Raw genomic sequence first — 26398 nt, 5'->3', positions numbered from 1 at the left:
GTCCATGCGGGTGATCGTGCAGCGCCCTAGGGACTCCCCTCCTACAACCTGCGCGGATGTCGATCTACGGGGATGCCATGGTCTGAATCTTGATCGCGATCATTGCATGTCGTTTTCATATGGTTCTTCAATATGAATATCACTGGTGGCGCTTGATAGTGCCCCACTAGTGGAGAAGCAGACGAAAATACCAAACCGTCACATGTTGCAGGGTGGACACCCTCCTTGATACATAGTCCAGGGCTTCACACCATTGTCGGGGAGAAGGTTGCATCGGGGAGCGGGTAGGCCGTCCTTGGAGTTATCATTGTAACTCTGTTTTCCTTGTTTTTTTCGACATGGCTATCATCTAGTGGTCATGCGACCCCGAGGATGCGAAATAAGGTGGGTGTCCGAGCTTTTGAAGATACAAGACCATGGGGCGATCCAGGCGATCATTGTGCATAAGAAAATGCCCCTCTCACATGATGCAACAGTCGCGATCTTCAGCCATGACACTCCCAGAGCCAGGATCGGCACGATTTCATGCAAATCTGCTACCTCAAGTCGCGGCGGGGGGGGATCACAAGAAACCAAAGGTCTAGATGCAGCAACGAAAGACCCGCTTTCGCTTGGTTTGAGAACACACGCACCCGTCTCAGCACGATCTGACGCGTCGCGTTCACCCCGATGCTTTTTTCAGTTCGAACACCATTTTCGGATCTGCCGTGGTATCCGCGAAACAAATCCCCTCCTCCGCCGCGCCAAGCATATCCCAGCAGAGGATCTTCACATCGAGGGCCTGGTTTGGGCTGGCTGTCTCACTCTTCTCCTCGCTGAGTGTTTCATCATCTGATGACCCAGCCGATTGTTCTGTAGCAGGCAGAGGTCGTTGCGTCACGGCCATAATGGTGCTCGTCCCCGCATATCGTGCTGGGGGTTTCGTCTCATCTGCCGGTGGCTCCTCGCCAGCTCGATTCGCAAACACAATAACAATCCTTTTGGCATCTGTATCGTCGATTTCGGTGTCGTGTTTCATCTGTTTCTTGAGCAGGGGCCAGAATCGCTGCAGCCAGTAGTTGAACGTGTCCATCTCGGGTTTTCCTTTCAGAGCCTCTAACTCTTCTCGAGTCAACAGCGTCAACCAGGCCATGGACAAAATGACGAGTTGAGATTTAGAGTCAAGAACCCGGTTTGCAAACTCCCACGCAGTAAATGGAGCTTCGAACTTGTACGGGTTGATGTCCATGCAGATGCCAAAGGATGTCGCGATGCGCCTTTCCTTTTGTTCTGCTGTACTTGGACGGACCCCACCCACGAGATCCGTCGATGACGAAGACCGATCGTCCGAGGAGAACGAAAGCTCATGGAATCCCCGCTCCACATCACCTTCTGCTGCCCAAGTCTCATCAGTGAAATACAAGAAGCTCTTCCGATAGTTGAGGATAACGTCGCCGTTCTCGTCAACCACAAGAAGTGAGTTGTAGTACTTGGTTTGGCTAGTATCCTGTGCATCTGCTTCAATCTCGGGGTATCCCACACAGACTTTGCAGCGCAAACGCTTGGCCGTGTCTCGCGCCCAGCTGGCACAGGGACCTTTGCCGGCGGGCTCGAGATACGGCTTGATCGCCCCCAGCGAGGGAAAATTATAGCCTGGTGAGAGATATGTCAACGATAAAGTCTCATCACGAGAAGGTGTTTTCTATGCAGCACAGGTGACGTAGAGAGATAAATCGCACGATTTTTGAACACATACCCGTCAAAGCCATCTCTGATAGCACCAAGAGATCAGGTCTTAATAGTTCCACCCCGATTCCGATGCCGAGGTTCTCTCCCCCTACAGAGACAGCCTTGCCGCTTTTGAGGAGCTCATTTGCTCTGGCAATGTTGCCTTCGACATCGCCCAACTTGGCGGCGAATTGCAGCGTGGCAATCCTCATCTCCAAGTTCTGCGAGACTGAAAACCTTCTTCTACCCGTCAAATTTTGGTGTCGACAGATGCCACCAATTTCCCCAGAGGTAAGGGTGTGGAGGCCTGGAACCAACTTGGTTGCTGCAGATACTTGCAATCCCACTCTCCTGGTCCCGAGGCGGACGAGACAAAGGGGTACTGTTGGCAGAATGATGGCGGGTTTCTACTCAGAGACCCTGTGAAATAGAAAGAAATGTACCGTTTGAAAAATGGAGAGGATCTTCAAGTAAAAAAAAGGCGATATGCGACTCTGTAGTTGGAAAAGAAACGATGCCGGCTGTGGCTGAGAGTGGGACGTGGGTGTTGCTGCCTCAGGATAGGAAGCATTGACCTCAGATGCACCCGAGTCACATCGGGATTTTTGCATTCACTTCTTTAATTACTTGGTGATATTGAGAGATCCAAAGATTTGTGTCTTTGATTTTCCCAAGCTAACTCTTCTGATCGATTTTTCTTTTCGTATGGCGTGGCTTTTTTGCTGGCCACCTTTTTTCAATCGCCGCAATAACCACCGTCAGTACGAGTTCCACAGCAAAGAACATGGCAGCCACCTAATTAATATCCGACAGTGAAATACAGCTACTGTCCGGTGTTATAAGCTAGCAACGTCATCCAGGCATTAAACGTGAACGCGACCGCCTCCATCACTCCAATCACTCCGATCCGGTGTTTGGCCGAGAAGTCGCACAGGGCGATGGGGATATCGAGAATCCTGTCAAAAATGAACAGTCATTGCCAAGCAGTGAGCCCTGTGCGTTCGTTCGTGTCCGAGTAAAGCTTTCTCTAAAGGTATCCAGAGAACATGTTGGCTGCACTCGAGGAGGCCTCGAAAATGGCGTTACGCTACCAACTCTTTGTGAGGTATACCAGCTCCCCAGCAGCGCGATGATGCCCCGATTTGCGGACCCTTCAAAGAGCCTAATGAAGCAGTGCAACACAAAGAAGGTTTTAACGTTCTTTGTGTCTGCCAAAGCCATTACCAAGATACTCCTAAGGGGGCAGCCAGATAGACGGGCGTATTCCGGTCAGCACCAGCTGCGATGGGATCTGGCCTAGAATATACCTGGTGTTCCAGTAGGTAGTAATAAAGTTGAAGGACCAACGCTTCCTTCTTCCGTGAGACCTAGGCGTTGGAAGTCTACCGAAATAATAGTCCCTCGCCCGCATTTCAATAGTCGAGTCTCACGTTTGATTGATCTAGCTCCTTGATAAAATAGGCACTGCATGCATAGCTTAGAAGCCACCAGTCCAAATTTTGTACCGGCCGACTTTCTTGTGGGAACTTGTCCCGTGTTTCTCATGTTGAGGCGTTGATGCGCTTTTTGCTCTAGTCCGTGGAACCTGCATAACTCCATTACTCGATTGGCCCATCTCGTACTCATTGATCTCGGTAGTTGTTTTTGGTCGTCATGAAAACAAGAGTAGGCATTTCTCCTCTGCCTGAACATACTAAAGACCACCAAAAAATAGACAAAACAAACAAAAATGAGAAAGGAAAAATAAAACCGGGGCAAAGTACACATGCGAGGTAGGATCAACAGCTTGTTTGCATGTGCGTAAGTGGCCTTAGGGCTCCCTACATAATCAACCAAACTAAAAAAAATACTACCTAGTACATTATACTATAGCAGAAACAAACGCTCTAGACTTACGAATCAAAGCTGCCACCTTCGACACTGGCATCATGGGCATTTAGGGCACTCCCTCCACGTGACTCGGGGTCAGCTGTATCCGGGGGGAGCAATTGGTTGCAATGAATTAGCTAGATTCTCGTTTTTGATATCAGAAGCTATGTTAGATATTTAGGATACTTGCTACATACGAATTTACCAAGTCCATGTTTCATAGGTGAGCCGAACTCCACTGAACCATCAGCTCCAGATATCATTTCCATAGAGAGCTACATCAAAAAAGGAAGATAGAATGAGAGAGAAAACGTCTATTACATGAAGAACTCGGCATTTATAATATTCATACTCAGAAAGAAGGGCATTGCCCACAGAATTTACACAAGAGATATGACATAAAACGCCCCTAGAATGCAAGCTGTGAACCCCCGATCGCCAGCATATGCTAAATCAAAGCCATTGAAAAGAACACACCGCCGCCTCATTTAAAAGAAAACGCATTCCACACCTATGCACTTCTGCTGAGCTTGTCCTTCTCCTTCTCATCATCCTTATCCGTTTCCTCGTCTTTCTTCTTATCCTCCTTTTTAAGGGGGAACTTGAGTGGTATGTATGCCAAGCCATGGGCCCCAGTGCGTCGAATCCTCTCTTCAGTGCGAGACATCGTTCGGCCCAGGCCCAAGGGGGTATCTGGCGCATATGCAACACGGTAACCATGAGATGGGACCGGCGGCGACATGCTCGGAGTGTATGACGGGGAGTAGGAAACGCTGCGACTAGGGTTGTAAGACGACAATCGCGGTGGGGTGTACCCCGGGAAAAGATCCGACAGCTTGGGCCCGCTTCGCAACTGCTCGGTTGCGATGCGAGCAGCATTCAGAAGCATCTCGTCTTCGTCCACTTGGCGCAAACGGCGCTTCTCGGCCTCGGTTTCTTCGAGAGTAGGTGGCCTGGGCTGAGTCAAAGTTTTGACTTCTTCCAGTTTCTTTTCCAGTCGTTCTAGGATCGGGAGCTTCGGCAGGGGTTTGATGGAGGCTTCTGCAAGCGAAAACTTCTTTGGAAGTTCCTTTTCGTCTGATACCTTGGGCGCCTTGGGACCAGTGCCCTTTGCAGTGTGTTCGGGACCGAGGGGTTCGCTGTAAACTCTTTTCCGAGTGGCTGGCGGGGCTTGAGGTTGCATTGCGGCTTGCTGGTGTGCCCTGGCCTGCCTTTCCGCCGCGGCTTTCTTTTCGGCTGCAGCACGCTCCCGTGTCTCGAGTCTTCCCAGGAACGACTCCCACACCCGACGGTGTTCCGCTTCGACCTCAGGGGCTGAAAGAAATCGAGAAGTTAGGTATTGGGTTTACCCAGGAAAGAGGGGAGTAGAAAACTTACAGATCAAGGGAGGGTAGGCTGTAGGTTTTTCCTTGTCTTCAGGTCCTGCAGTGATAGCAGACTGGACAATAGTGGACTGGACTTGACCCCCATCGGCCTTCTTGGCAACAGACTCTGTTACCATGGTTTTAGATGGCAGCGGAGCCTGAGGATGAGTTGCAACAGGTGCGGTAGCAGCTGACTTTTCTACCTGATTGGTCGCGTCCTCAAAGCTCTGTTCCGGTTGCTTCGTCTCCGGCTTCGCCGCGGGGGCGACAGGAGTGTTCGGTGTTGGGAACAAAGGCTTTGATGGCTGGAATGTCGCAGCAAAAGGAGAAGGACCCGTCGATGCCGAGTCAAAAAGCTTTGGCGCCGGCTTGGGCTCTGAGACAGGCTGCGCAGGTTGAGGTGGAGAAGCCACTGGGGTGTTTGTTTCCTGAGCGGGAGCCTTTTGAGACTGGAACAATGAAGGCTGCGAGAACCCGGTGAAGGCTGGCGGTTTGGCCGACTCAAAGATACTGGCCGATTGCTGAGTAACATTTGTTGCAGGGGGCGCAGACAAGTTCGGGGTGGGATGAAAGGTGGAGGCAGAAGGAAAGCTGAACGGGGAAGTTGATGAGAGCGTCGTCTTCGTGGCGCTGGTTTCCTTTTGCTCAGATGAAGGAAAGAAAGGCTTGGCGGTAGGGAAAAGTGAAGAGGGTTGAGGAGTCGATGTGGTGGTGGTCGAGGGTGTGCCAGCCTTCGGGTTTGGCTCGGGTGCTTTCGGTGTTGTGAATGATGAAATCGAAGATGCGAATGGATTCGAAGGAGCAATTGCTGGCCCTGGTGTAGTAGTGGTTGCACCATTGCCCCCCAGAGTCGATGACTGCCCAGCGAATGGGGAAGGTGACTGTCCCACAAAGACGGATGGTTGACTGGAAATTGATGTCACAGCAGGCGTCTCGTCCTTTTTGCTGATGCCAGCCGTGTTCAAAGGGGTGAAAGGGGAAGAAGGGGCAAAGGCGGAAGCAGTTCCTGATGACAGGGCAGCAAAGGGATTCGGCGTTGCAGTAGAGGTCGCTGGGGGAATATTGGTTGCGGTACCACCAGAAAAAGGTGTAGAGAACATGGCAGGCGGCCCAGAGGACTGGAAGGGATTCGATGGCTGTGAGACAGGGGGGTTCAGCAGGGCATTGAACGGTTGGTTCGCAGGAGGGAGCTGTGCAGCATCCTCAGATGCAGTACGGAGACCGGAAGCAAAGAATGGAGACTGTGCCCTAGCGGGTTCTGCAAAAGGTTTGGCGGCCTCAGTCACTGAAGTGGGCACCTGATTGTCATCTTGGCTGACAAAGAGGGAATCATCCTGGAGAGGGACCTCTGGCGCCACTTGCTTGGTGCGCGCAGGTAACTCAGAACGGTCAATCATGCCCATTTTTGCTGCTTCTCGGATGTTCAGGCCAAGGATGACAGCATCCAGGGTTCGCCCTGCGCGCTTTGACTCCACGTATTTGCCAGAGAAGGAGTGTTCAGAAGATGGTTGGAAGCCTGAGAGTGTAGCAATGAGTTAGAAAGAGGTTAGGAAAGGTAAAGCTAAAATGGGAAATGAAATAAAAAGACGCGTTACGCGGACGACAATATGCGTTACGCGGGGGTACCGCTCGGGGGGGGAGGGGGACGTTACGTGGGCGCAACGATGGTAGGCAACGCTGACGCGCAGCAGAGGGACGAAATCATCGCTGGGAAAACACAAGACATACCGACAGAATCAACGGGTCGGTTCCCCCAGTTGAGATAAAGGTCGCCATTAGCGTTCTCGGCCAGTTGCAAATCTTGCTCCTCACAGAAACTGATAGTCTGCTCGTTGTCATCGAAGTGTAACACCCGAGTCAGTTCGTCGACAGTCCATTCCTCGTTCTTATGCTGCTGCGAGGCAGGAGAACGGCAGTAAGCTTTCCAGATGGCACGAATTGCTGTCTGGCGTATATAGTTGAAGTAGATTTCAGCAACACAGGCCATCAGATAGGACACGCTCGGGGAATTGATGATGTTGAAAAACCGCGTGTAAAACCCCTGGGCAATTGCATTCGGCCGCCGAGCATCCAGAGCACCCTGATACTCCCACGTGTTGCAGCAGGCCGCGAAGATCTCCAAGGCCACCTGAACACGAGGAGCGTTCAGGAGTGCCACAGGCCATTTCTGGACACGGGCCTCCAGGTCGGGACGCTGGTCATGGATGGAGAAAATGATGTAGTAGGCGCGGAACTCATCCTCGTTTGGGAACGAGATACGCCCGCGGTTGTCGTCGTAGTAATACATCAGGGACAACATCGTGTTGTTGAGCTGCTCGCGCTCCTGATGACGGTCGAAGGGCTCCTCGTTCGCGGGGCTGGAGAGCAGGTGCAGAGAGACAATGTGGAACCGGGCAATTCTTTCCAGGCAAGTAACTGCCATTCTCACATCATTCTCTTGGGTGAGTTGCTGCACCGAGAAATCATTGCGAACGGACCGGGTCCGATCCCAGACAAACTTGTGGATAAGGCCCAGCGATTCGTTACCATTAATAACATGCCGAATCAAGTAATTAGTAGTCTGGAGCAAGGCTTTTGGCGTCCGAATGTCCGAGGGCAATTGCTCATCATACCCAGCAGCTGATCGGCGAAACCGCTTGAGCATCTTGGTCTCCATGTTTTGCAACGAGTCCGTTGACGGATGAAGAAACTGGAAAAGTATAGTGAGCACGTGGTGCAACCAGTACCCAGGCGCGAGGGTAGTACCTTTTCGCTTTTATCAACCATCTTCTGCACAATGCGCTCCACGCGTTCGAATTCGGGACACATGCTGGTGCAGGTACCAACAGGCGTAATGGCTTGATTCAACGAAGTTGGTTGATTCGGATCAGCCATCTGCCCCTCCTTGATCGCCTTCTGTCGTTCTTTCGCACGATCGATTTTGAGCTGTAAAGCGGGTCAGATGAATAATGGTCCGTGCGGATGGCGATTTCGCATAGTCCGGGAGGAGAAATTTGCTGACCTGTTCGTAGCGTTCATGATAACGGTTCAAGATCGACGTATCCTCCACGGGCACAGGAGCATCCGGACCGGCGCCGAAGTTGGTCGCGGGGGTTGTCGAGGCTGCGCCGGGGCGCCATTGTCGATACCGGAAAAGGGAGACTTCTGCTGGGCAGCCTGGCCGCCAAAAATGGCCGAGAAAGACTTTTGCTGGTTCAATTGAGTCTGATGATTCAACTGAGCAAACGGGGAATTGACCAATCCGGGATTGGAGGCCTCTGGTGCGGTGTACGACGCGTTGGTGGTTCCACCGACGGCGCCCACGCCACGGCCGCGAGACCCCCGGGCCCCAGTGCCTCGTCCACGACCGCGGAAGTTTGCCCGAGGCGCGCTGGAGCCTCTAGGCTGAAAGGTCGATGGGCCTCTTGAAGCTCCACGACCGCGCCCCGCCGCGCCTGTCGCACCGGTTTTCTGGCCGCGGCCAGCAAACGGATTGAACGGGCTGGCCATCCTGTCCGCAAACCGCGGAGAGTGGATGGGCGGCCTTCTTCCACTTCACCACCCCGGTCTCGGAAGATCCTTTTCAGCGTATCCGTGTATGTTGATGTTTTATTTTTTTTTCTTTTTCTCTGGTGAAAGGCGTTTTAAGAGAGTATGAAGGCGGAAGAGGGGCGGAGAGAGAGAGAGAGATCTAAAGCGCTATCCGTCGCAATTGGGTCGCCAAAGCGACAGAGAAAAAGTCAGCCCATGCTGCAACAGAATTGACGAGGGCCGGGTCTTCGAGGTTCGCGACGGTCCGGGTTTGTCCAGACAATGAGGAGGACTGGCAAAAAAGACTGGGCGAATGCGAATGTGCGCAAAACCAACGCGATCGATATACCTTCCAAAGAGCCGAGAAACTAGACTGTGTTTATTGATGATTCACGCGCGATTCATTCAGCAGCCAGCTGCCTTGTCATTCGAGTCGTTTCGGTCGTCGCGATTAGGGGGTTTTGTCGAGTGGCGTGGCGCCCCCGGTCGGGAAAGAAAAATGTTGGAAAAAGGTGCCTCTGGTATGCTTGTCAACCCACTAAGCATACCACTTCGAAGGAGTGCCGAGGACGTACAGGATCGAGGGAAGGTGAAGAACTGAGGAACGGGCAGATGTGCTGATTGAAGCAAGCTCGCGGAGCAGATCCACAATTAGCCGCGCGAGTAGTGTTCACCGCCTACCAGGATGGCAGTCACGTGCATTCATCTATACACCTCAACAATGGGACATGTGAAGTTACTAGAAGAGAAAGGATTCAGAATTCATAAACGAAGCTATTTTTTGAAGTATCTACCAGATATAAAAGCTATCAACAAATGACCCAGGAAACACACATAGACCCGGGAAACCATATACAGGAGGAACCACCAAAACAACAAACAATCAGATCAACGAAAGACAAGAAGAGAAAATAAAAAAAATAAGTAATGAAAAAAAGCGGGGGAAAAAGGAGACCAACACTCAAAAGCAAGAGGATTGAAGAGTGTAGCCACCATAGCGAAAAAGAAAACATCCAAGGTGTGAAGGATATCACCAGAAGTTTCGAACCACAAGAACCCATTTGTCCAAGATCCTCTCTTTATATATCGACACCATCCCGATTTTGTATCCACAAAAAAACGAGATCAAAAAACTCCCCGCAACAAAAAAGGGCATTGTGCGAGCGCTAAGTTTGTTAATCACAGCCATCAAGTCATGTATAGTCGTTAGAATTAAAAAAAATCAAAATCAAAATCAAAATCAAACATCCGTTGCCCCGTTGGTGAACGTTTCGGTCATTGCAATCCGCCTGTCAATCGGGTCCAGCCCGTCCCTTGACCTTTTTCTTTTCTGTTTCGTTTCTTCGTATTTTGAATTTTAGGCGGGATGGGTCAATGGAAGCCCGTGGGGGTGGCCCAGGGATCCAGTGCGAAAGGGCAGGGCTCTTTGGCCTAGGGGATCCATGGGGGACTGGGCGTGGGGATGCGACATATCGTGCAACTGAGCAGGCGATGCCAAGGGCATGTGGTAAGACATGGAAGGTGGACCCAATGGTTGGCTGGTTGCCGGGGCACTGTAGTCGACTGGACTGAAGATGTTCTGGCGGAAGGTCGGGGTCCAGGGGTCATACTGGCCAGCAGCGCCCGTGCGCTGGTGGTCCGGCGTGGAGGTCGGGAAGGGGTTGTGGGCTGGGTAGTCGAAGACTGAGACGTCGTGGGGGCTGATCATCTCAGCGCTCACGGGCGTGCTGAGCATGGGCTGCGAGAAAGAGTCTGTGTAGTGCGGCGGCGTGGCGTAGTACGGCCGGTCCTGGCGACCAGTGCCATCGAAGCTGAGCGGCTCCGGCAGCGAGAAGCTACCCGGAAGAGAGCGAGCCGATGCCACCGGGTTCATGTCGATGGGCGTGGTGAGCGGTGCAGAGACTTGCTCGACCGAAGAGGTTGGCGTCAAGAGTCCTTCCTCGACGTGCTCGGGCTCTTCGACTGCCAGGGCTGTGTCGGCGGACTCCTCATCTTCGTCGCCCTTAGGGCTAGGTCCGCGGTTCATAACATAGACCACCATGTTGGCATCTGGGGCGTGTTAGTTCTCGGACCTCGTTCTGGTTTGGAGCTATCATGCACATACCGACTTCGCCTCGCTCAAATCGCTCTTCCATCTTTCGCACCCGCAGGATCTCGTAGATGATCTCCACATGGGAGGGGTGCTTCAGGCTCCGCTTAGTGTCGCCAGCGACTTCCTTCAACCTGTCTGCGGTGATGCCTTGGTTGCCGAGCTTGCGCACGATGTGAAGCAAAAGCTCAATGCGGTCTGTTTTGTAAAAGGTTGGTCAGTAGGAATCTCTTGAAACAAGGAGATAGTAGACGTACACTCTTTGCGCAAGTGGTCAGGCTCTTTGTGCATGACACCCGGCGGCCACCACTCGGGCTTGGTCTTTTCGGGGTCACCAGTGGTGCCCGGGGCTGAGCCGGCTGGGGGCTTGCCTCCGTTGTAGGGGTGGCGGACTTGCTTGCGCGGCTCGATGAACTTGATGAAAGCCTTGGCGACCATGCGGCAGTTGAGCTGCTGGAAGTGCTTGAGGGCGCCCTCGTAGTACGAGAGCACCTTCTGAGTATCTCCAATGCGGAGTGGGGCCATGTCAGTTGACCCATGCGAGAAGTCCTCGCTGTCAGAGGCTTGCTCAGTCATGCGTTCCTCGGAGACGGAAGAACTGGGAGCATTTCCCTTGCGGCGTCGCACTCGACGAGGCGAGGCCTCTAGCGTGGCTGATTGGCGATTGTTAGCGAGAGCTATTTTCCTATCAGCTTTGAATGTGCTAGACATACGACGTGTAAACGGCTGGTAGTAGCCAATCTTATCACCCAGAATCTCCAGGAAGTTCTGTCGCACGTCTGGCGTGAAGACGGTGGATTTTTGCTCTTTGATTGATGGCGACTCTTCTACCTTGAGAACACCCTCGTTGTCCAGGTAGATCATGGCATAGTGAGTGTAAGGCAGGCGGAATGATGAGCGCGAGGGAGCCATCATAGGCTGGCAAATATTAGCTTGACTTGTTTGCAACATAAGCTTGCAGGTTTGAGAAATGTAGACTCACGGGAGCGACGTCCCATCCAGCTGGTCCGTCATTAAGAGCCGAGGCTGACCGCTTCATGGCGCCAGTTCCAACGTTAGGTTTGGTGTAGACCATGTTGCAGGATATCGAGGAGAAATAGCCAAATACTAGTCACAGGACAGTAGAGGCGGATAGGGACGTAGTTCCTCTCGAAGTTTTCAGTGACAATCAGAAAACCTCATCAAGAAAAAGAGAGACAGGGTTGCTATCAGAATCCGGAGAGGCGCGAAAAGACGCAGAACACCCTATCAAGAGAACGGAATGGTCCTTTATATAGAGGCGAGCGAGCACTTGGAGAGAAAAGAGTGGCGCAAACCCTGCCGATTTACCGTCAGTCTAATGCTCTCATCTCTTTTCTATTCCGGAATGATTCCATGCAAGCATCAATCCGTTTCGAAAATACGGTGGCGGAAAACCGGCGGGGGGCCATCCCGGTGTTTCCCCGAGGTGTATAGGGCAAACGATGCCAAACCGGTGAACGGCTCGCACCAAGCTCTTGCCCATACAACCGGCTTTAAAAAAGGGTTCATGCAGGGATCTACTCACGGGTCGAGGTCAACGATCCAGAAAGCAGTTTGTAGTAATTTCGAAGATTCGAGTGAAGCCTGCAGAACGGGGCTGCTGATAACCGACGAATAGTCTCTTTGTTCTTGAAAACCCGGGTTGTCAACCGGGGGGGAATAGTGATACAGGCCGGGTTGGGCTGGTTGTATACACAATATATGGCGGGACACCAGAGTGAAGCAAAGAGAAAGGTGGGTCGAAGTGGGATGGGATTGGAATGAAGAAGTTAGGGACGGGGGGGGGGGGGAGGGAGAGGGACTGTTTAAAATAAGTTGACAATAAGAAAATGGAAGAAATAAAAAAAAGAACAAAAGAACAGTGCATCAAACACACAATCCCTGGGAGCATCAGAGAAAAAGAGCCGGGGGGATCCCCGACTTGCAGTGAAGGTCCCCGATCCAGTATCCCTGCAGTCTGTAGATCGGGGCTAATTCAGGGATGATTTTATTTTATTTATTTAATTCAATTTTAACATTTTTATTTTCTAAATATTTATTATTATTATTATTATTATATTTTATTATAAGCCCCGCCGCAGAGGATGCCAAAAGGAGGGTGGCGCTGATTATCACTTCTTCTCCACAACTCCAGGGCTTCCTGTCACTCGAATGTCCCTCCCGAAACGGTTCCCGGGACCAGGCAGCTGGTTTCGATATTCTTTGTTTCTTGTTCTACTGAGAATATTGCTTCTCCCCTCTGGATTACTGATCTATACTCCAGTCGAGAAGAAAAAAAAAGACCACTGGCCAACTTCGTATCGCACAGGCCCTGCCTTGCGTCGGGAGCCCCACGCCCACGCTGGTAGTGTGGGTGCTATTTCTGCGCATGCAGATCACACTCAGCTTCGGAAGGCCCGTCTTCCAGTTTGCAGATTCGTCATCCGCAGAGCCCAGATATTGACTCTCGCGGATCTGGGGAAAGGAACTCCGTGGCAATGTATCAGAAGATAGGAAGGAATTCTATTTTATTCTATTTTCTATTTCTCCCAACCGACAACCCTGTTCGAAAGAGAGAGAGACTCTCCCCCCCTCTCTCTTGATCGCGCGGATCTGAGGCCAATGTGCCCCGACGCGCTAGTGATAGTGGCTCCCCCGTCAATCACCCAATCACACCACTAAAATGACACTTGCCATGATCGTATCAAGGTGAGGCTTGTGCGTGGCCCATGATCCTGGATCCTGGGATGTCGAACTGAATTAGGGCTTGGGTTGTTTGGTTGGAACCTGGTGCTTTCACAGACGCCTTCTACTTTCTACATCATGCCGTTTCTTTTTCCCAGTAGATCCTGACAGTATCAAAATTATTAATTGTTTTTGCTGGGATATGCTGGCCTGGTGGCCGTGGCTTCAGCTCGCCAGTGGTAGAAACCCCTGAGATCAGACCCTTTCGACTCGAACAACTCCGGATCAATAAAACAAAAGCACCATGACTCTCTTTCGTTCTAACACAAATCGAGAAGAAAGCCTTTTGGCACAATAGTCTGGGATCCTTGTCATCGGGGACTAGAGCCTGGTTGCAAATGATTTCTATTTTATTTTTATTATATTTCTTCCCCCCGGGTTAGCCGCCGGACTTTTGACATGCGACTTGAATGACAGTCCAATCAGAGTACTCCTAAATTAATCATTATTATAAACCTATAATATCCTACTAATCCTACCCCTAATAATAATATTACTGTTATTTTTGAAAATCAATTTTCGAGCCCGACCCCCTGGGCCCCTGGGTCTGTGCTACGTTTGGCGAGTCCAGGGGAAAGGGACCCTCCACCCAAGCTACTGTCAACGCGTCCATCTCCCGCTGACAGGATTTGCTGGGACAAGGCAACGGGAAGTGGATTGCCCCTGATGCAACAAACACCCATGTTTGATCCGTTATTTTTCGATTCTGATCCATCCTGTTGAGTTTCTTTAGATATTAAAAAAAAATAAAATATAACACTTCAATATATACACCCCCCCTCCTAAAAGAGTAATACGCGATTGCCATGCCCTAATTAGGGTCTAGTTTGCCGCAAGGCGACACGAAATAAACCCACTTAGTGTATTCTAGTTATTTGTCATTTCTACTTTTGGTGTTTGTATCTTCATTTTTTTTCTTTATTTCAATAAGAATTATATCTCCTAGAAAGCAGTTATCATTGTTTGCCCCTCCCCCTTGAATGTCATCTTAGACACTCCGGGGGGATTTGCTTTTTACCCGCTGTCAAGTTGAAATATTTCAAAATTACCCATAGTACAGATAAGCAGTCATGGACACGACTATGAGATAGGGCCAACAATAAAGACAAAACAACGGATTACTCCGGAGTACAGACATACAAAAAGACGATCAGCACCATAAGCCTAGAGGCCTAGACCTCCCACCTATTCCTAGGCTACCAAGTATACTAAGTTCCTGAGAGCTCTTAGACTCTGCCACACCCCAGTTGAAGCTTCTCATTGGCTCCTAGCCCCTGCAGCGCCCACATACACCAGCCACGTTGCGTGGCACAGTTCTATCTTTAGTCGATCAGCACCGCCACAGCCATGACAGCTCTGTCAATCCTGCAATGTAATAGGTGCAGCCAGGCTGAAAGTGATTATTTAAATACAGGGAAGACCCCTGGTGTAAATAACTGTGGATACATATATTTGCCCACACACAGAGGTCCCCCTCCCCTAACTATGGGGGGAGCCGTTTGACTGGCTTGGCAGTTTGGCAACAAGCTTGCCGAGCAAACATTTTATTTCTTTTTTTTGGGTGCATATTCTCAAGTGCCCGCTTTTGCCGCCGGATCAATCTATCTGTCTCTTAGGTCTTAACATCGCTTTTTTTTTCCCTTCTGGCCCCGGACGTGTTCGGGTGATCGAATCTAATTACCCTGAAACTAGCTATTCCTGACGGGGTTATTACAGTTCTACCCTTAATAAGTATAGGCTCGATAAATTATGCTACATTCAAAATTCTATGTAGGAGTGAAACTCGCAGATATGTACACTGACGGGTTCCTCAATACGGGTCCCGGAATGTCCCTACAGCACCCTAGTGTATATGGGTGGAGGTAGATGATAGATGGCTGGGGTTATTCCCATTTGTTTGTTGCTACTGCACACAAGACTCGATCGGGGTTGGTGATTGGAATTCGGGCCTTGGATCTACACAACACTTATGCTTGTGTCCGCGGCAACCATTTCTTGAAAGGGCAAGTCAGGGCCCAATACCCGGTGTTCCGCAGCGCGGGGAAACTGTATAGATAAAAGAAATGTGAGGCATTGAATAAATCAATCCCGCCTGCTTCATCGGGCGCCCGAGGGTCCAAGAGCCGATTCCTTTCGATCGAAAAGACCGGGCTGGGAGTAAGCAAAAAAAAAAGGGGGAGGGGGTTGGAAGGTGAGAGTCTGTTCGCAGGTCATCGAGATCACCGATTGACTTTCATGTGTCCAGGTGTGGTGTAGACAAAGGTACCAGGGAGGATTGCGTGTGGGAAGAGGAGGCAGGACGAAAGTGAGGCAACCGCTCCCATGACCCGCGATCCATCTGACAATCGAAAAGCAGTCTCTTGGATGATAATCACATAGTATTCCGCGCCAGACGTCAGGGGCGGGGAACTATGGGACTATCTGCCGCACTCTAAATGAATCCTCGGGACAGGGCGACATACGCTCAGTCCTGTTGTTGAGCCGACAAGGGCTGCAGGCACGATCGATCAATGATGCGCAGCGATCGAGCTCGCATCAGACCGAGAAATCAGGGCATTGCGTCACACCCTGAGATTCCTGAGTTTCTCGGCTCCAGAGGTCTTAATTCGCGTCAAAGGTCAAAGGTTGGCAGAGGGGCAGGGATAGGCGGTTCATAGGGGAGAGGATCATCTGATGTGGGCCGTGGGACTTTCATCACTTTTGCTGTGAACACTGTCCTGATTGGGCTAATTGGGTCATCGAGGCTGTGTTGGAGAGAGAGATCGGGGGGAAGATGGCGGAGATCACTCGGATCCAGAACCTCCCTCTTCCTTTGTTCTTTTCTCTCGCTCTCTCTCCCGCCCCACCCCGGTGGGGGCGGGCGGGCCGGGGACGGCGGACCGGCGGAGCTAAGGCTGTCAAACATCCCAGAAAGGAAATCCGTGCCCCACTTTGAACCCGACGCGAGGGTCAAAGTTCGGATCATTGGCGTCTGGAATTTCTGGGCCCCCTCCCCAGGGGCTTGGGGTCGATCCTACTAGAGTCGTCCATCGAACTTTGATTGTAGACAGTGTCGACTAGTTCATAAGCGAGCTACCTGAAACCTACCTCTTACCGATAGGTAGCCTAGTAAGGGAATTAGGTGTTTGAGAGACACTAGGAGTTGCTTAGTCGTACAAAATTCGGGGAGGTCCAGACTGGGTGTTGCCCCGATGGATTGCTGATCATCCCCAATAACTTCGTTTATAGTAGCCAATGCCAGCGCGAATCAGCCCTCCCTCAACTCGGGGGATAATTTTCATGACAAACGACATTCTCTTCCCGGGGAGAGATAGACACTAAGGCAATAGATAATTCTGCGACGGGGCACAAAAGCACAAGAGGAAAGCGGAAAGTGGATATCACAGAAAATAGCAATTTCAAAAAGAATCCCTTGCCATGGCCCGGCCCGAGTGCCGCTCCCATAGTGTTCCTCCGGGTCGGAGCAGCCCTAGTACATCCAGTACATTTATAGGTGGGTCAGACACCGAGGGATACAGTGTTGCATACAGCATACAGAGAATGTGGGCATTGATATCGCGGGTTGACGCAATAGAATGCAACATTAGTTTCTGCATCTTGATGAGAACAGGAGTTCCCTGGTCCCCGGGATTTGTTAGATATTCTACAGTAAGATTAATCGCCAACCCTAAACAATTCTCTTCCCCAAAAGAATTATCTGTTCCCCCCCTGACGAATACTGCGGAAACCAAAAACATTTCTTTACGAAAATTATTCTAAATACTTTGCGCACAGAGCCCGGCAGCATGGAAATGACACTTGGCCCTTGCGCCGCGATGGTTGTACCGCAATGCCGGTCCACTGGGATGCATCGCGGTGGGGCTATTATGGAGTTGAGCTCCAGTGATCGCCTCAGCTCGCTTGGCTAAACCCGCTCTTGCAGTCCTCCCCGGAAGAAGTCTCCGGTTCTCCCCTGGTTTCATGAGTTCATGTGGGCAACGTGGAAATTAACGCATGCGGGATGCCATGTGTTTGATATAGAGATATTTTATAGATCTACAACATTTATTGCAGATGTAGCATATATATTATAGTATATAATCACTTGAATAGGATACTATAGTCGAGTGACCAGACTAGGATAGTGTGGCCCCCAAAGTTCTCAGGTTTTGGCCAGTCCCGGATACCTGGATAAGTCCACGATTGAGACGTGTGGCTTGAAGAGGTCCGGTGCCCCGGGGCCCTCTTCCTTCTTGCTTCAACTTGCTCCCTCGGCCAGTAGTTCACTTTAGTTGCAGCGTACTTGCATCTCTCCATCCTGTGGACAAGGCTAAAATCTTTCTCTCTCTCTCTCTCTTTCTTTTCTTCTTCGGAACTCAACACCCTCTTCCCCTAAAGTTTCTTCCAACCCACCAACATGGAACCTCGATCGCGGTCTCATGCATGCACCAGCGCATCTTCTCTGTGCTCCCCCATCAGAGATCCCAGAAGATCATTTAGCGTTGTGCGGCCCCCCCCCCCTCCTCTAAACTACACACAACTAATGCAATTCCCACTATGACTACAGTCCTGGAGACCTCCCCCATGCAAGGACGGGGAAATTGCCCGAAACGGCTCCCAGATCGTCATCCTAGGAGATCTGCGCCCGGTCCCGATCGAGTGGTGTATGGCTAACACAATCTCACCAGAAAATCATGGATGCAAATCCCAGTTTATACTCCAATAAGGTTGCTTCCATCTAGCATGATCTCATAAAAGAAAGAAGATAGAGAAGGTAGAGAAAGAAAAGAGATATAGAGGAAATATATCTACAGACTGTGGGCTTTCCTGCATCGTACATTTCCTGGACACGCCAGTCGATCAGTGGCTGGGGAACTTCGGGTCTGGGGGTTCGTGACAAATACTTGTCTTTTCTTTTCCTGATTCTTCGAGTTGGCTCTTTCCCCCCCCCCCCCCCCAGTTACTATGAAGCCCTTATCTTCTTCCCCTTTTGACTGCGCCCGGAATATTTATTTTCACCAAATGAAGTTGCAATTCAAGGCATTTTTTCAGACTCCCAAAACCCCGAGATAGTAAAAACAAACCAAAAGAAAGTCGTATTGAACATTCCCTTTTGTATTGACTTTCCGATGATCATCGGCTTTACACCCACTCTCACTCACCTGTTACTCCGCAGCGGGCCTAAGCCAGTGGCCTCGATGCACAGTGTCAGCGTAGTTGTGGATGGCTCCATCTGATATGGCTCAACAAAGACTGCGAGTCCATCGTCCCCTCATTCCTTCTAGGCCCGGGGCGAGCCGAGCTTTCACCGTGCCCAGCCCACTTGCGGGAGTCACACAAGGCGAATATTATAGTCATAGATAGGGCCATAGATACTATATCAGTAAATCAAAAGATGGCTCTGTTGTACAAATATGTCCTCCTTTTATAACAAAATTTTCAGAACCCTTATGTTCTGTGTAACCTCTATCGAGAGTACCAGCCACAACCCCAGTGGTTCATGAGGATCGGGCACAGAGAGGAGAACTATGCAGTAGCTAGCACCCACCAGGCAGATCCCTCCTCTTCCATTTCTTGGAACAGAGATCCGTGCTACACAAAAACAAGTTCCAGCCCTGCACCAGTGTAGGGAGAAAAAAAGAAAGAAAAGACAAGAAAAGGAAAAAAGGTCCCCGCCATTGACGTACAGTCTGCAGCTACAGTGCAATTTTTCTGTCTCTTCCCGAGTTCCTAACCTCCTGCCAGAAGCAAATTCAAGGTTTTAAGACTCTATCAAGTGGGTAATCAGAGTGGGTATAGGGCGGGGAACAAAAAAAAGAAAAAAAAAAAGGGAGGGGGGGCACTCGGACATGTTCGGATGATTTTCACAGGGAAGAAAGGAAAAGGAAAGGAAAAAGGAAAAAGGAAAAATAAGAAAGACACAAAAAGCAGGAAAAGAACCATGAGCCACAATATCCCCCGGAGCTCATACCTAACTTGGTAACAGCCTCTCTTTCTCATACTTCTCAAGACCCGAGATCCTGAGGACGCAAGATCGATCTTCCTACCCAGATCTTCCCTGATGTGCTTTGTCCCATGCCGCATCCCGGGATCTTTGATCGGAGAATGCCAGTGTGATTGGCGCATCGTCAACCCATGAATATGGAACTTGCGACTGTGTTCCCCGGCACTAACAATGCACGCCATGCGCCCTGTTCCTCGCAAGGCAGTCCCCTTGCCTGGCATTATTATTATTATTATTATTATTTTGATAGCTGAAACAAAGGCAATATGCATTACCGATACCCAATCATCATGGAATATTGAAGCACAGATGGGGGAGAAAAGGAAAAGAAAAAAGAAAGATTTATGCCACGCGACCTGATACATTATTGCATAGCTCGTTGCTTTTTTCTTCTCCTCCCTCTTTCCTCCCCGGCTTCGATCTTTCTCTTACTCGTATACTGCTCTCTATTACGTACATGCCGAGGAGGCAACCTTGCAACGCCGACATATGTGTACCTACATCTATATCTTCTACCGAGGTCCCATACTGCATATCCTATTCGAAAAGATCGTCTGGCGCTGTAAAGTTAATCTCACAAATGACATCGAATAGGATTAAATAACACCGCTTTCTCCTTATCCGTACATCATATTCCCAGAACAGATATGCAATATATATATATATATATTTTTTTTTTCAATTCACATGTAGTAACTCTACGCCACGACCGCGTGGAAAACGCCGTTCCGCATATAGTTTCCAGCAAGGGGAGCGCAGTTTAGGCCTACAGACTGCGTCGCCACTATTGATCGAGTGGCATAGTGCCTACTGTACGCATACCCCCCTTATCGACTTACCTTGGATGGTAAGCATGTAGGCAATCTCCGTGTCTACATATTTCTCCGATCGATTCTCTATACCGAGAGAAAGAGAGAGAGAGGAGGGGAAGTGGTCGAACTAGACTCGGGGAAGGCGGGAGAGCCTAGTGTGGCGGTTTAAGTGATTAGCGCTGTTGCTGCACTATTGGTATAATGTTACCTACAAGTTTTAGTAGGTATAGTTAATGTAGTTAATAGAATTCGAATCTCAACGGAATAATGGCGAGCAGCTAGCTGACTTTATTCTGCGAACAGACACCCTCTTTCCCCTCACCTTATGTAGTCAGCTGGCATGGCTCTTTTCACCGCCATGTCGATATCAAGATGTCACCGCCACGTTTAGTGAACGCTACTGCATAGAATCAACCCCCTTATGTCATTCTGTCGGTGCAACGCTTAACACTTTTGTTGTCTAGGGTTGACTTGGACACCGCTCATTGTATGCTTCCTGTTTATGTGCGTGGATTGGGTGAAAACTGGACTATACATACATTCAACCCAACGCTGTGCACGGCCTTCTCAATCTTGGACAACGCAAAGGGGGAGAAAGTTTCAAACAAAATGGCCATGTCAGAAGGAAAACAAAAAAATGAAACAGACTTTTCTCGATTTGCAACTGTTCAATCGACGATCCTTGATCTCATCGCTTCGACACTCAACCATGCCATCCCAACATATGAAACACCCACCCAGACCTCGAGAAAAAAAAAGTATTTTGTTTCGAGTAAAAGAAATTGACTTTTTCCCCCCTGCATTCCTTTTCGGTTGCCTCGATCTCTCCTGTCAGGGAACCCCCCTGAGTACTTGCATCAGAAAAAGTCTGCGGCCTCGATACATGTACATGCAATGAAGCACAGACACCCGCGCCACACCAGGACCCATCTAGGCGCATTGGAACGGCCACAGACGAGACCTGATCCATGCAGGCAGCATGGGCAGTGGACAATTTTTTCACTCAGCTGCTGTAGCGATCGGCCCGAGAGATACCAAGGGAGGCAAATCCGGGTTCCGCGAGCCACTCACATTGGCGAAGGCGAGGTTATTCCTTTCTCTAAGGCTGTGGGGAAGCTGAGCAATCCGGGATCGAGCCCATTGCTTGACACTGGCGGAGACAGCGGAGACGGGATGAGGGCTTGGACTGAATCCAGCCGATTGGCTTTTATGCTATTGAGAGGAGGCGACGGCGCCGTCATTGTCAAGCAGGCCAGCCTCCTTAGCGAGCTGGAAGAATCTGCCACCTCGCTTGATCAGCTCCGCTGGCGTGTCGAATTCCGCCACTCGACCCTTGTCTAGCACGACAATTCGATCCGAGTCAATGATCGTGTTGATTCGGTGCGCGATCGTGATGATGGTACGATCTTGGAGATGATGCTGCGCGCAGGGTCCGCTGGAGCAGCGCGTCCGTCTCCACGTCAACCGCGGCCTAGTTCGCTGCTGTCAGCTAACGTTCTTGCCTAGATAGGAAAATGGAAAAGGGGGTAAGGGGGTGCTCACTGTGGCCTCGTCCAGGACAAGTATGTTGCTGGGCGTTAGCAATGCCCGCGCGAGGGATACCAGCTGACGCTGGCCTTGGCTCAGGTTCGATCCTGTTATCGTTTTGTGTCAGATATTGATGCCTGAGGTAAGTTCTTGTTGAACTATTCACTAACCTCCCTCTTGAATCTCCGCGTCCAGCTGGCCCTCCATTTGAGAGACATGTTCCTTCAATTTTGCGTGGTCTAGATTTTAGATTTCAATCAGTCATGTTGTCCAAGCCAGATAGAGGTAGCTGAGATTGACAAACCTAGAACACTCCAAAGTTCGGTATCGTCGTGGACATGCCGGGGGTCCAGGTTATCACGCAGGGTACCTTCGAACATGGCAGGATCCTGAGGAATAATGGCGAGACGGCCACGCAGGTCAAACAAGCCAATGGTCGACACATCGAGCCCGTCAATGCTGTAGTCAAATTAGCACACAGTAGACAAAACAAAATCTTGGCATGTAGTCTGCCTTACCTGATGTTGCCACTAGCAGCCTCGATGATCCGGAAGAGAGCCAAGGTAAGTGAACTCTTTCCAGCACCTGTCCGGCCAACGACACCAATCTTTTCGCGGGGCTTGATATCAAGGCTGACATCCTTCAGCACCAGATCGAGCCCCGCACGGTAACGAGTGCTATAGTCCTTGAAGGAAACAGCACCTTGAGCCGGCCAGCCGATAGCAGGACGACGCTTGAAAATCACCTCAGGTGCCTCGCTGGGCAGGTTGGCGTACTCGAGCACCCGCTCAACAGACACAATGTTGGTCTCCACCTCCACGGTCTGACGAACGATCCAGTTCAAAGACTGAGTGATCTGAAGAGCATAGGACATGGCCAGCCCGACCATGCCGGCCGAGAGACCACTTCCAGTCGCGACTGACACGATAGCGAGCCCTGCAGACGCCAGAATGATAATTGAACCGATGAACTCGAGACGGACGGCCAGCCAGCGGTTGGCACTGATTGACGGGAAGTAGGCTCGAAGATTGGCATCCATACGCCATTCATTCTCAAGTGCGAACCGGTTCTCTTGTCGGTAGGCTCGGATAGTTGAGATTCCTCCCAAAGACTCCTGGAAATGGGCGTAGATTGGGCTTCGAGTGACGCTGTCGAGGCGCTTCAACTCACGGGAAGTCCTCAGGTAGTACTTTTGGTAGCTGAGGTAGACATAACTCAGCGGGATGACCAGCAGCATGAAAGCTGGAGTCGAAGCTGCAATGACAACCATAGTAAACACCGCACGGGCAGAGTTGGCAAAGAGCATATTGAACGTGCGAGCCAATACCTCGTCAACACGGTAGACATCACTGGAGAAACGGTTCAAAATCCGGCCAGACGGTGTGGTTTCAAAAAAGCTCATGGGGGAGCGGAAGATGGCAAATGCCATTCGCTCATGCAGTTTCCGAGAAGCCTCGATCGAGCAGAAGATCCACAGGATCAGGTTCTGGAGGATGACCAGGACAGACGAGCCCAGACCAAACGCCAGGTAAATCCCGATAAACTTGCCCGTGCTAGCGTTAGATCCATGTGCTTCGTTTGACTCGGTCCAGCTTTTCAACCAGAAGTTGCCGAGCACCTGGGCGGTTTGCGAGGCCACAAGAGCAAGCAGATAAAAGGTGACTGCACCGATGTTGCTGTTCTTTGCATATTCACCATATACACTCCACTTGACTTTGCCCTGCTGCGAGGTTTCCTGCGTTTGCTTGCTCTTGAGCATATTCTCTTCATCTCCCAGTTTGCGTCTTGGCCCTTGCCAGCTTGCGGTGCTAGCACGACGCAGAGTGACAGTGCTGGTTTTTCTCTGGGGTTTGCTAGCCGACTTAATGGGGACAAGAGAGCCAGGTTGTTCTACCTCTTCGCTGTCTGTGCTGTCGTCTCCTTGCTCGACGACGGCTGTTGTGTCGGAGCTGTCAGGGCTGGCGAGACCATTCTCGGATCCACTAACAGCGCCTTCGTCGTCTGATTCAGCCAGGGTTGTGCGGACAAGGTTGGCAATTTCGCCCTTCATGGCTAGCAGTTGCTCGTAAGTGCCCTTTTCGATGATAGTTTTATCACGCAGCAGGCCAATGAAATCAGCCTCCTTGAGAACTGTGATTGCGTTGGTCGCGAGAATGCGTGTCTTGCCGTTAAGAATACCAGACCGCCCAAGCACCTTGTTGATAATGTGGCGCCCGACATGCTGGTCCACGGCCGAGAGAACATCATCCAGAAGGTAGATATCTGCTCGGGCGTAGACCGCACGGGCAAGGGTCAATCGTGCCTTTTGTCCTCCTGACAGAGAGATTCCGCGTTCGCCAACTTCAGTCTGATCACCATCGGGCAGGTTCTTGAAGTCATCGAGTAGAGCACAAGCTTCAACAGTGAGATCGTAGAAGGCGGGATCCCATCGATGCCCAAAGACAATATTTTCCCGGACGCTAGCGTTCATCACCCACGGCGCTTGTGCAACATATGCGACGCGTCCACGCACAACCACCTCTCCCTGGGTTTTCCAAAGATCGCCTAGCAAGGCTTGGAGCAGCGAAGACTTGCCCGACCCGACCCGGCCAACGATGCAACTGAGTTCACCCTTGCGAGCGCTAAGGTCGATGTTCTTCAGAACAGTTGTTTGGGTGTAGCGGTTCCATGTAAACGAGGCATCATGCACACGCACGGACTCATCACCCGTATGTTCCACGGGGTCTTCGAATCGGACGGCATCAGTTTGGAGTTCCTCTGCGGTGAAGTAGGCCATCAATCGTTGCACCGCCACAGAAGATTCAATGACCGAAGTGATCACCATGGGGAGAATCGAAAGCGGGAAGGTGAGCAGGTTAAAGAGAGTCAACGCAGGGAAAACAATTTCCGTGGTCAATGGGCGGTCACTTGTCAGAACGAAGACGGAAAATGTCGAGCAAGACACAAGGAAAGGAGTGGACATCCAGGTGAAGTTCGCAATGGATTGCGTGGCCCCAATTTTCCGAAGCGTGTTCAATTCCAGGTCATTCCGGATATGACTGAGCTTGTTCATAAAGGCAGTGTTCCAAGCATAGAGCTTAATGCTCTTAATGTTGTTCAGAATCTCGGTCATCAATCGGGTCCTCGAGTCTTTGTTCTTCATCTGGGAGATCTGCAGCGTCTTCATCATCCGTGCAATCACACCATTCAATGGGATCATCAGGATCATCACTCCCACACCGGCAAACATGCTGGCACCAACAAGCTGGTAGAGAGACACCATGCACAGAGTGATTTGGAATGGAGCAGAAATTAGCTGAGTGCCGAATTGAGTCAAATCAGACAGCCGTTGTTGGTCAACAGCCATGTGGTTGACAATATCACCAGTGGTCTTGGCCGCGCGTCCTTCGCTCGACAATCGCAATGATTTTGCGTAGATCAGGGCAGTCAGGGCTGATTTGACTCGCATGCCAGTATCGAAGGCTCGCTGGAAATATTGATGGAGACAGCTAGTCTGGCAGACCGAGACAACGAACATGGCCAGGGCGATGGCAACGCCTCTGATGATGGGCTGGGGATCCGGGCTTCGGTACGAATCGATGAAGGCGATCAGAAGACGCAGGAGCTGCGGTTGAACAAAGGCAAGCATGTCACTGCCCGATTTAATGATGGCACCCCGAAGGTAGGGCCCTCCAAAAGCCTTGAAAAGTGCCATCCAGAGGGACGGTTTCTTCTTCTCAAGCTGTTCCTCCCATGCCTCTCGCAGATCGTCATACGTGACTCGAGTAGTGTCGCGGCGGCGAAGATTCCACAGATCATCTTGCGTCAGGAAATTATTGTATCCGAACTTCATCATCGGAGTCATCCAGCTGAAAGTGAGGACGGAGAAAATATCCGCATAATTGTAGGGGCATTCATCTTCATCGCCCAATGCATCGTAGGCACTCTGCTTCTTCGGCACGAAGTATTCCAGCACGAACTCCAACAGCGCAAGACCCAAGCTCACGTTGACACAAACAAAGTAAGGGGGTCGATGCAGGTATTCCTGTCGCGCGACGAGTGACCGCAGCTTGACGGCATATGCAATATTGAAAAAGAGCCAGTAGAAAAGTACGACCCCATTAGGCTGCCGACTTCGCCAGTGTTCGAAATACTGCACCATATATATCACACCAAGCGAGACAATTGTCGAGATCGACGACCAGAAGCGAAAGTCGGCCCAGAAAGTTTGGGGTTGCGACTCGACCTGAAGAGCTGCTTGCAGGCCAGAGACAAAAATCAGAGCGGCGAGCACGACCTATACGTCGACGACCGGTCAGAAACACGGCCGCGCCATGTGGAGAGGGGATCTGGAATGTACTGACCAACTTGGCGTAGAAGTGCCAGTTCTTCGAGACAGGCGACGGGATGCGCTTCTTCAGCAAAAGCCACAGTGCAGCGACACCCGCCAGCGTGCCCCAAACGGCCACCACCGCCACAATCACATCCAAGAAGCATGGTGTCAAATCGAATCGGGATGAGCTGATCGGGCCCCAGCCCTCGACATCACTGCAGAAGGGCTGTCGGGCGTCGAATGGCGATCCGGGGCGAGAATGCAACAGGGATCCCGTGCCCCCGAGCACCTCCTGGGAATGGCCATCCAGCATTTTCCGAACAAGCAACGGCACCCCCCGTATTTCCTTTCTTTTGTGCAGACAAGCAAGGATGAAGAGAAAGAAAAGGCCTTCGGGTCGAGAGCTCGCAGGATGCTTACTAAAAGCCGTTCCGAGCTCCACTTGCGGCGTCGGGGCTGTTTACCGCAAATAGGCAAAAG

At 50.9% G+C, this 26398-nt stretch overlaps 6 protein-coding genes across 6 annotated transcripts; all 6 read right to left on the bottom strand.

Annotated features, from left to right (window-relative positions):
* Positions 1-661: 661 nt before the first annotated feature.
* On the bottom strand, positions 662-1919 carry NUU61_002195 (putative protein N-terminal asparagine amidohydrolase; the record flags this gene model as incomplete). The annotated part of the gene is made up of 2 exons (XM_056652777.1): positions 662-1632; positions 1736-1919. The coding sequence occupies 2 exons, from the start codon at positions 1917-1919 to the stop codon at positions 662-664; spliced, it is 1155 nt and encodes a 384-aa protein (XP_056513844.1).
* Positions 1920-2941: 1022 nt separating this feature from the next.
* On the bottom strand, positions 2942-3252 carry NUU61_002194 (uncharacterized protein; the record flags this gene model as incomplete). Its single annotated transcript, XM_056652776.1, is given in 2 exon segments — positions 2942-3003; positions 3015-3252. The coding sequence occupies 2 exon segments, from the start codon at positions 3250-3252 to the stop codon at positions 2942-2944; spliced, it is 300 nt and encodes a 99-aa protein (XP_056513843.1).
* Positions 3253-4087: 835 nt separating this feature from the next.
* Positions 4088-8429, bottom strand: NUU61_002193 (uncharacterized protein; the record flags this gene model as incomplete). The annotated part of the gene is made up of 5 exons (XM_056652775.1): positions 4088-4890; positions 4954-6456; positions 6669-7629; positions 7686-7865; positions 8010-8429. The coding sequence occupies 5 exons, from the start codon at positions 8427-8429 to the stop codon at positions 4088-4090; spliced, it is 3867 nt and encodes a 1288-aa protein (XP_056513842.1).
* Positions 8430-9807: 1378 nt separating this feature from the next.
* Positions 9808-11614, bottom strand: NUU61_002192 (uncharacterized protein; the record flags this gene model as incomplete). Its single annotated transcript, XM_056652774.1, has 5 exons — positions 9808-10499; positions 10555-10737; positions 10797-11192; positions 11253-11457; positions 11522-11614. 5 exons carry the CDS (start codon positions 11612-11614, stop codon positions 9808-9810), a joined length of 1569 nt encoding a protein of 522 aa, XP_056513841.1.
* Positions 11615-15895: 4281 nt separating this feature from the next.
* On the bottom strand, positions 15896-16249 carry NUU61_002191 (uncharacterized protein; the record flags this gene model as incomplete). The annotated part of the gene is made up of 1 exon (XM_056652773.1): positions 15896-16249. The coding sequence occupies one exon, from the start codon at positions 16247-16249 to the stop codon at positions 15896-15898; it is 354 nt and encodes a 117-aa protein (XP_056513840.1).
* A 5042-nt stretch (positions 16250-21291) lies between these two features.
* On the bottom strand, positions 21292-26231 carry NUU61_002190 (ATP-binding cassette glutathione S-conjugate transporter YCF1; the record flags this gene model as incomplete). Its single annotated transcript, XM_056652772.1, has 6 exons — positions 21292-21561; positions 21622-21713; positions 21777-21845; positions 21911-22065; positions 22125-25882; positions 25950-26231. The coding sequence occupies 6 exons, from the start codon at positions 26229-26231 to the stop codon at positions 21292-21294; spliced, it is 4626 nt and encodes a 1541-aa protein (XP_056513839.1).
* Between the last annotated feature and the right edge of the window lie 167 nt (positions 26232-26398).

This window comes from Penicillium alfredii (genome assembly GCF_028826965.1).
Source record: "Penicillium alfredii strain IBT 34128 chromosome Unknown utg000004l_segment0_segment0, whole genome shotgun sequence".
Lineage (NCBI taxonomy): Eukaryota > Fungi > Ascomycota > Eurotiomycetes > Eurotiales > Aspergillaceae > Penicillium > Penicillium alfredii.
Note: the sequence above shows the minus strand (reverse complement) of the source record. Positions and strands in the feature narration are given on the sequence as shown.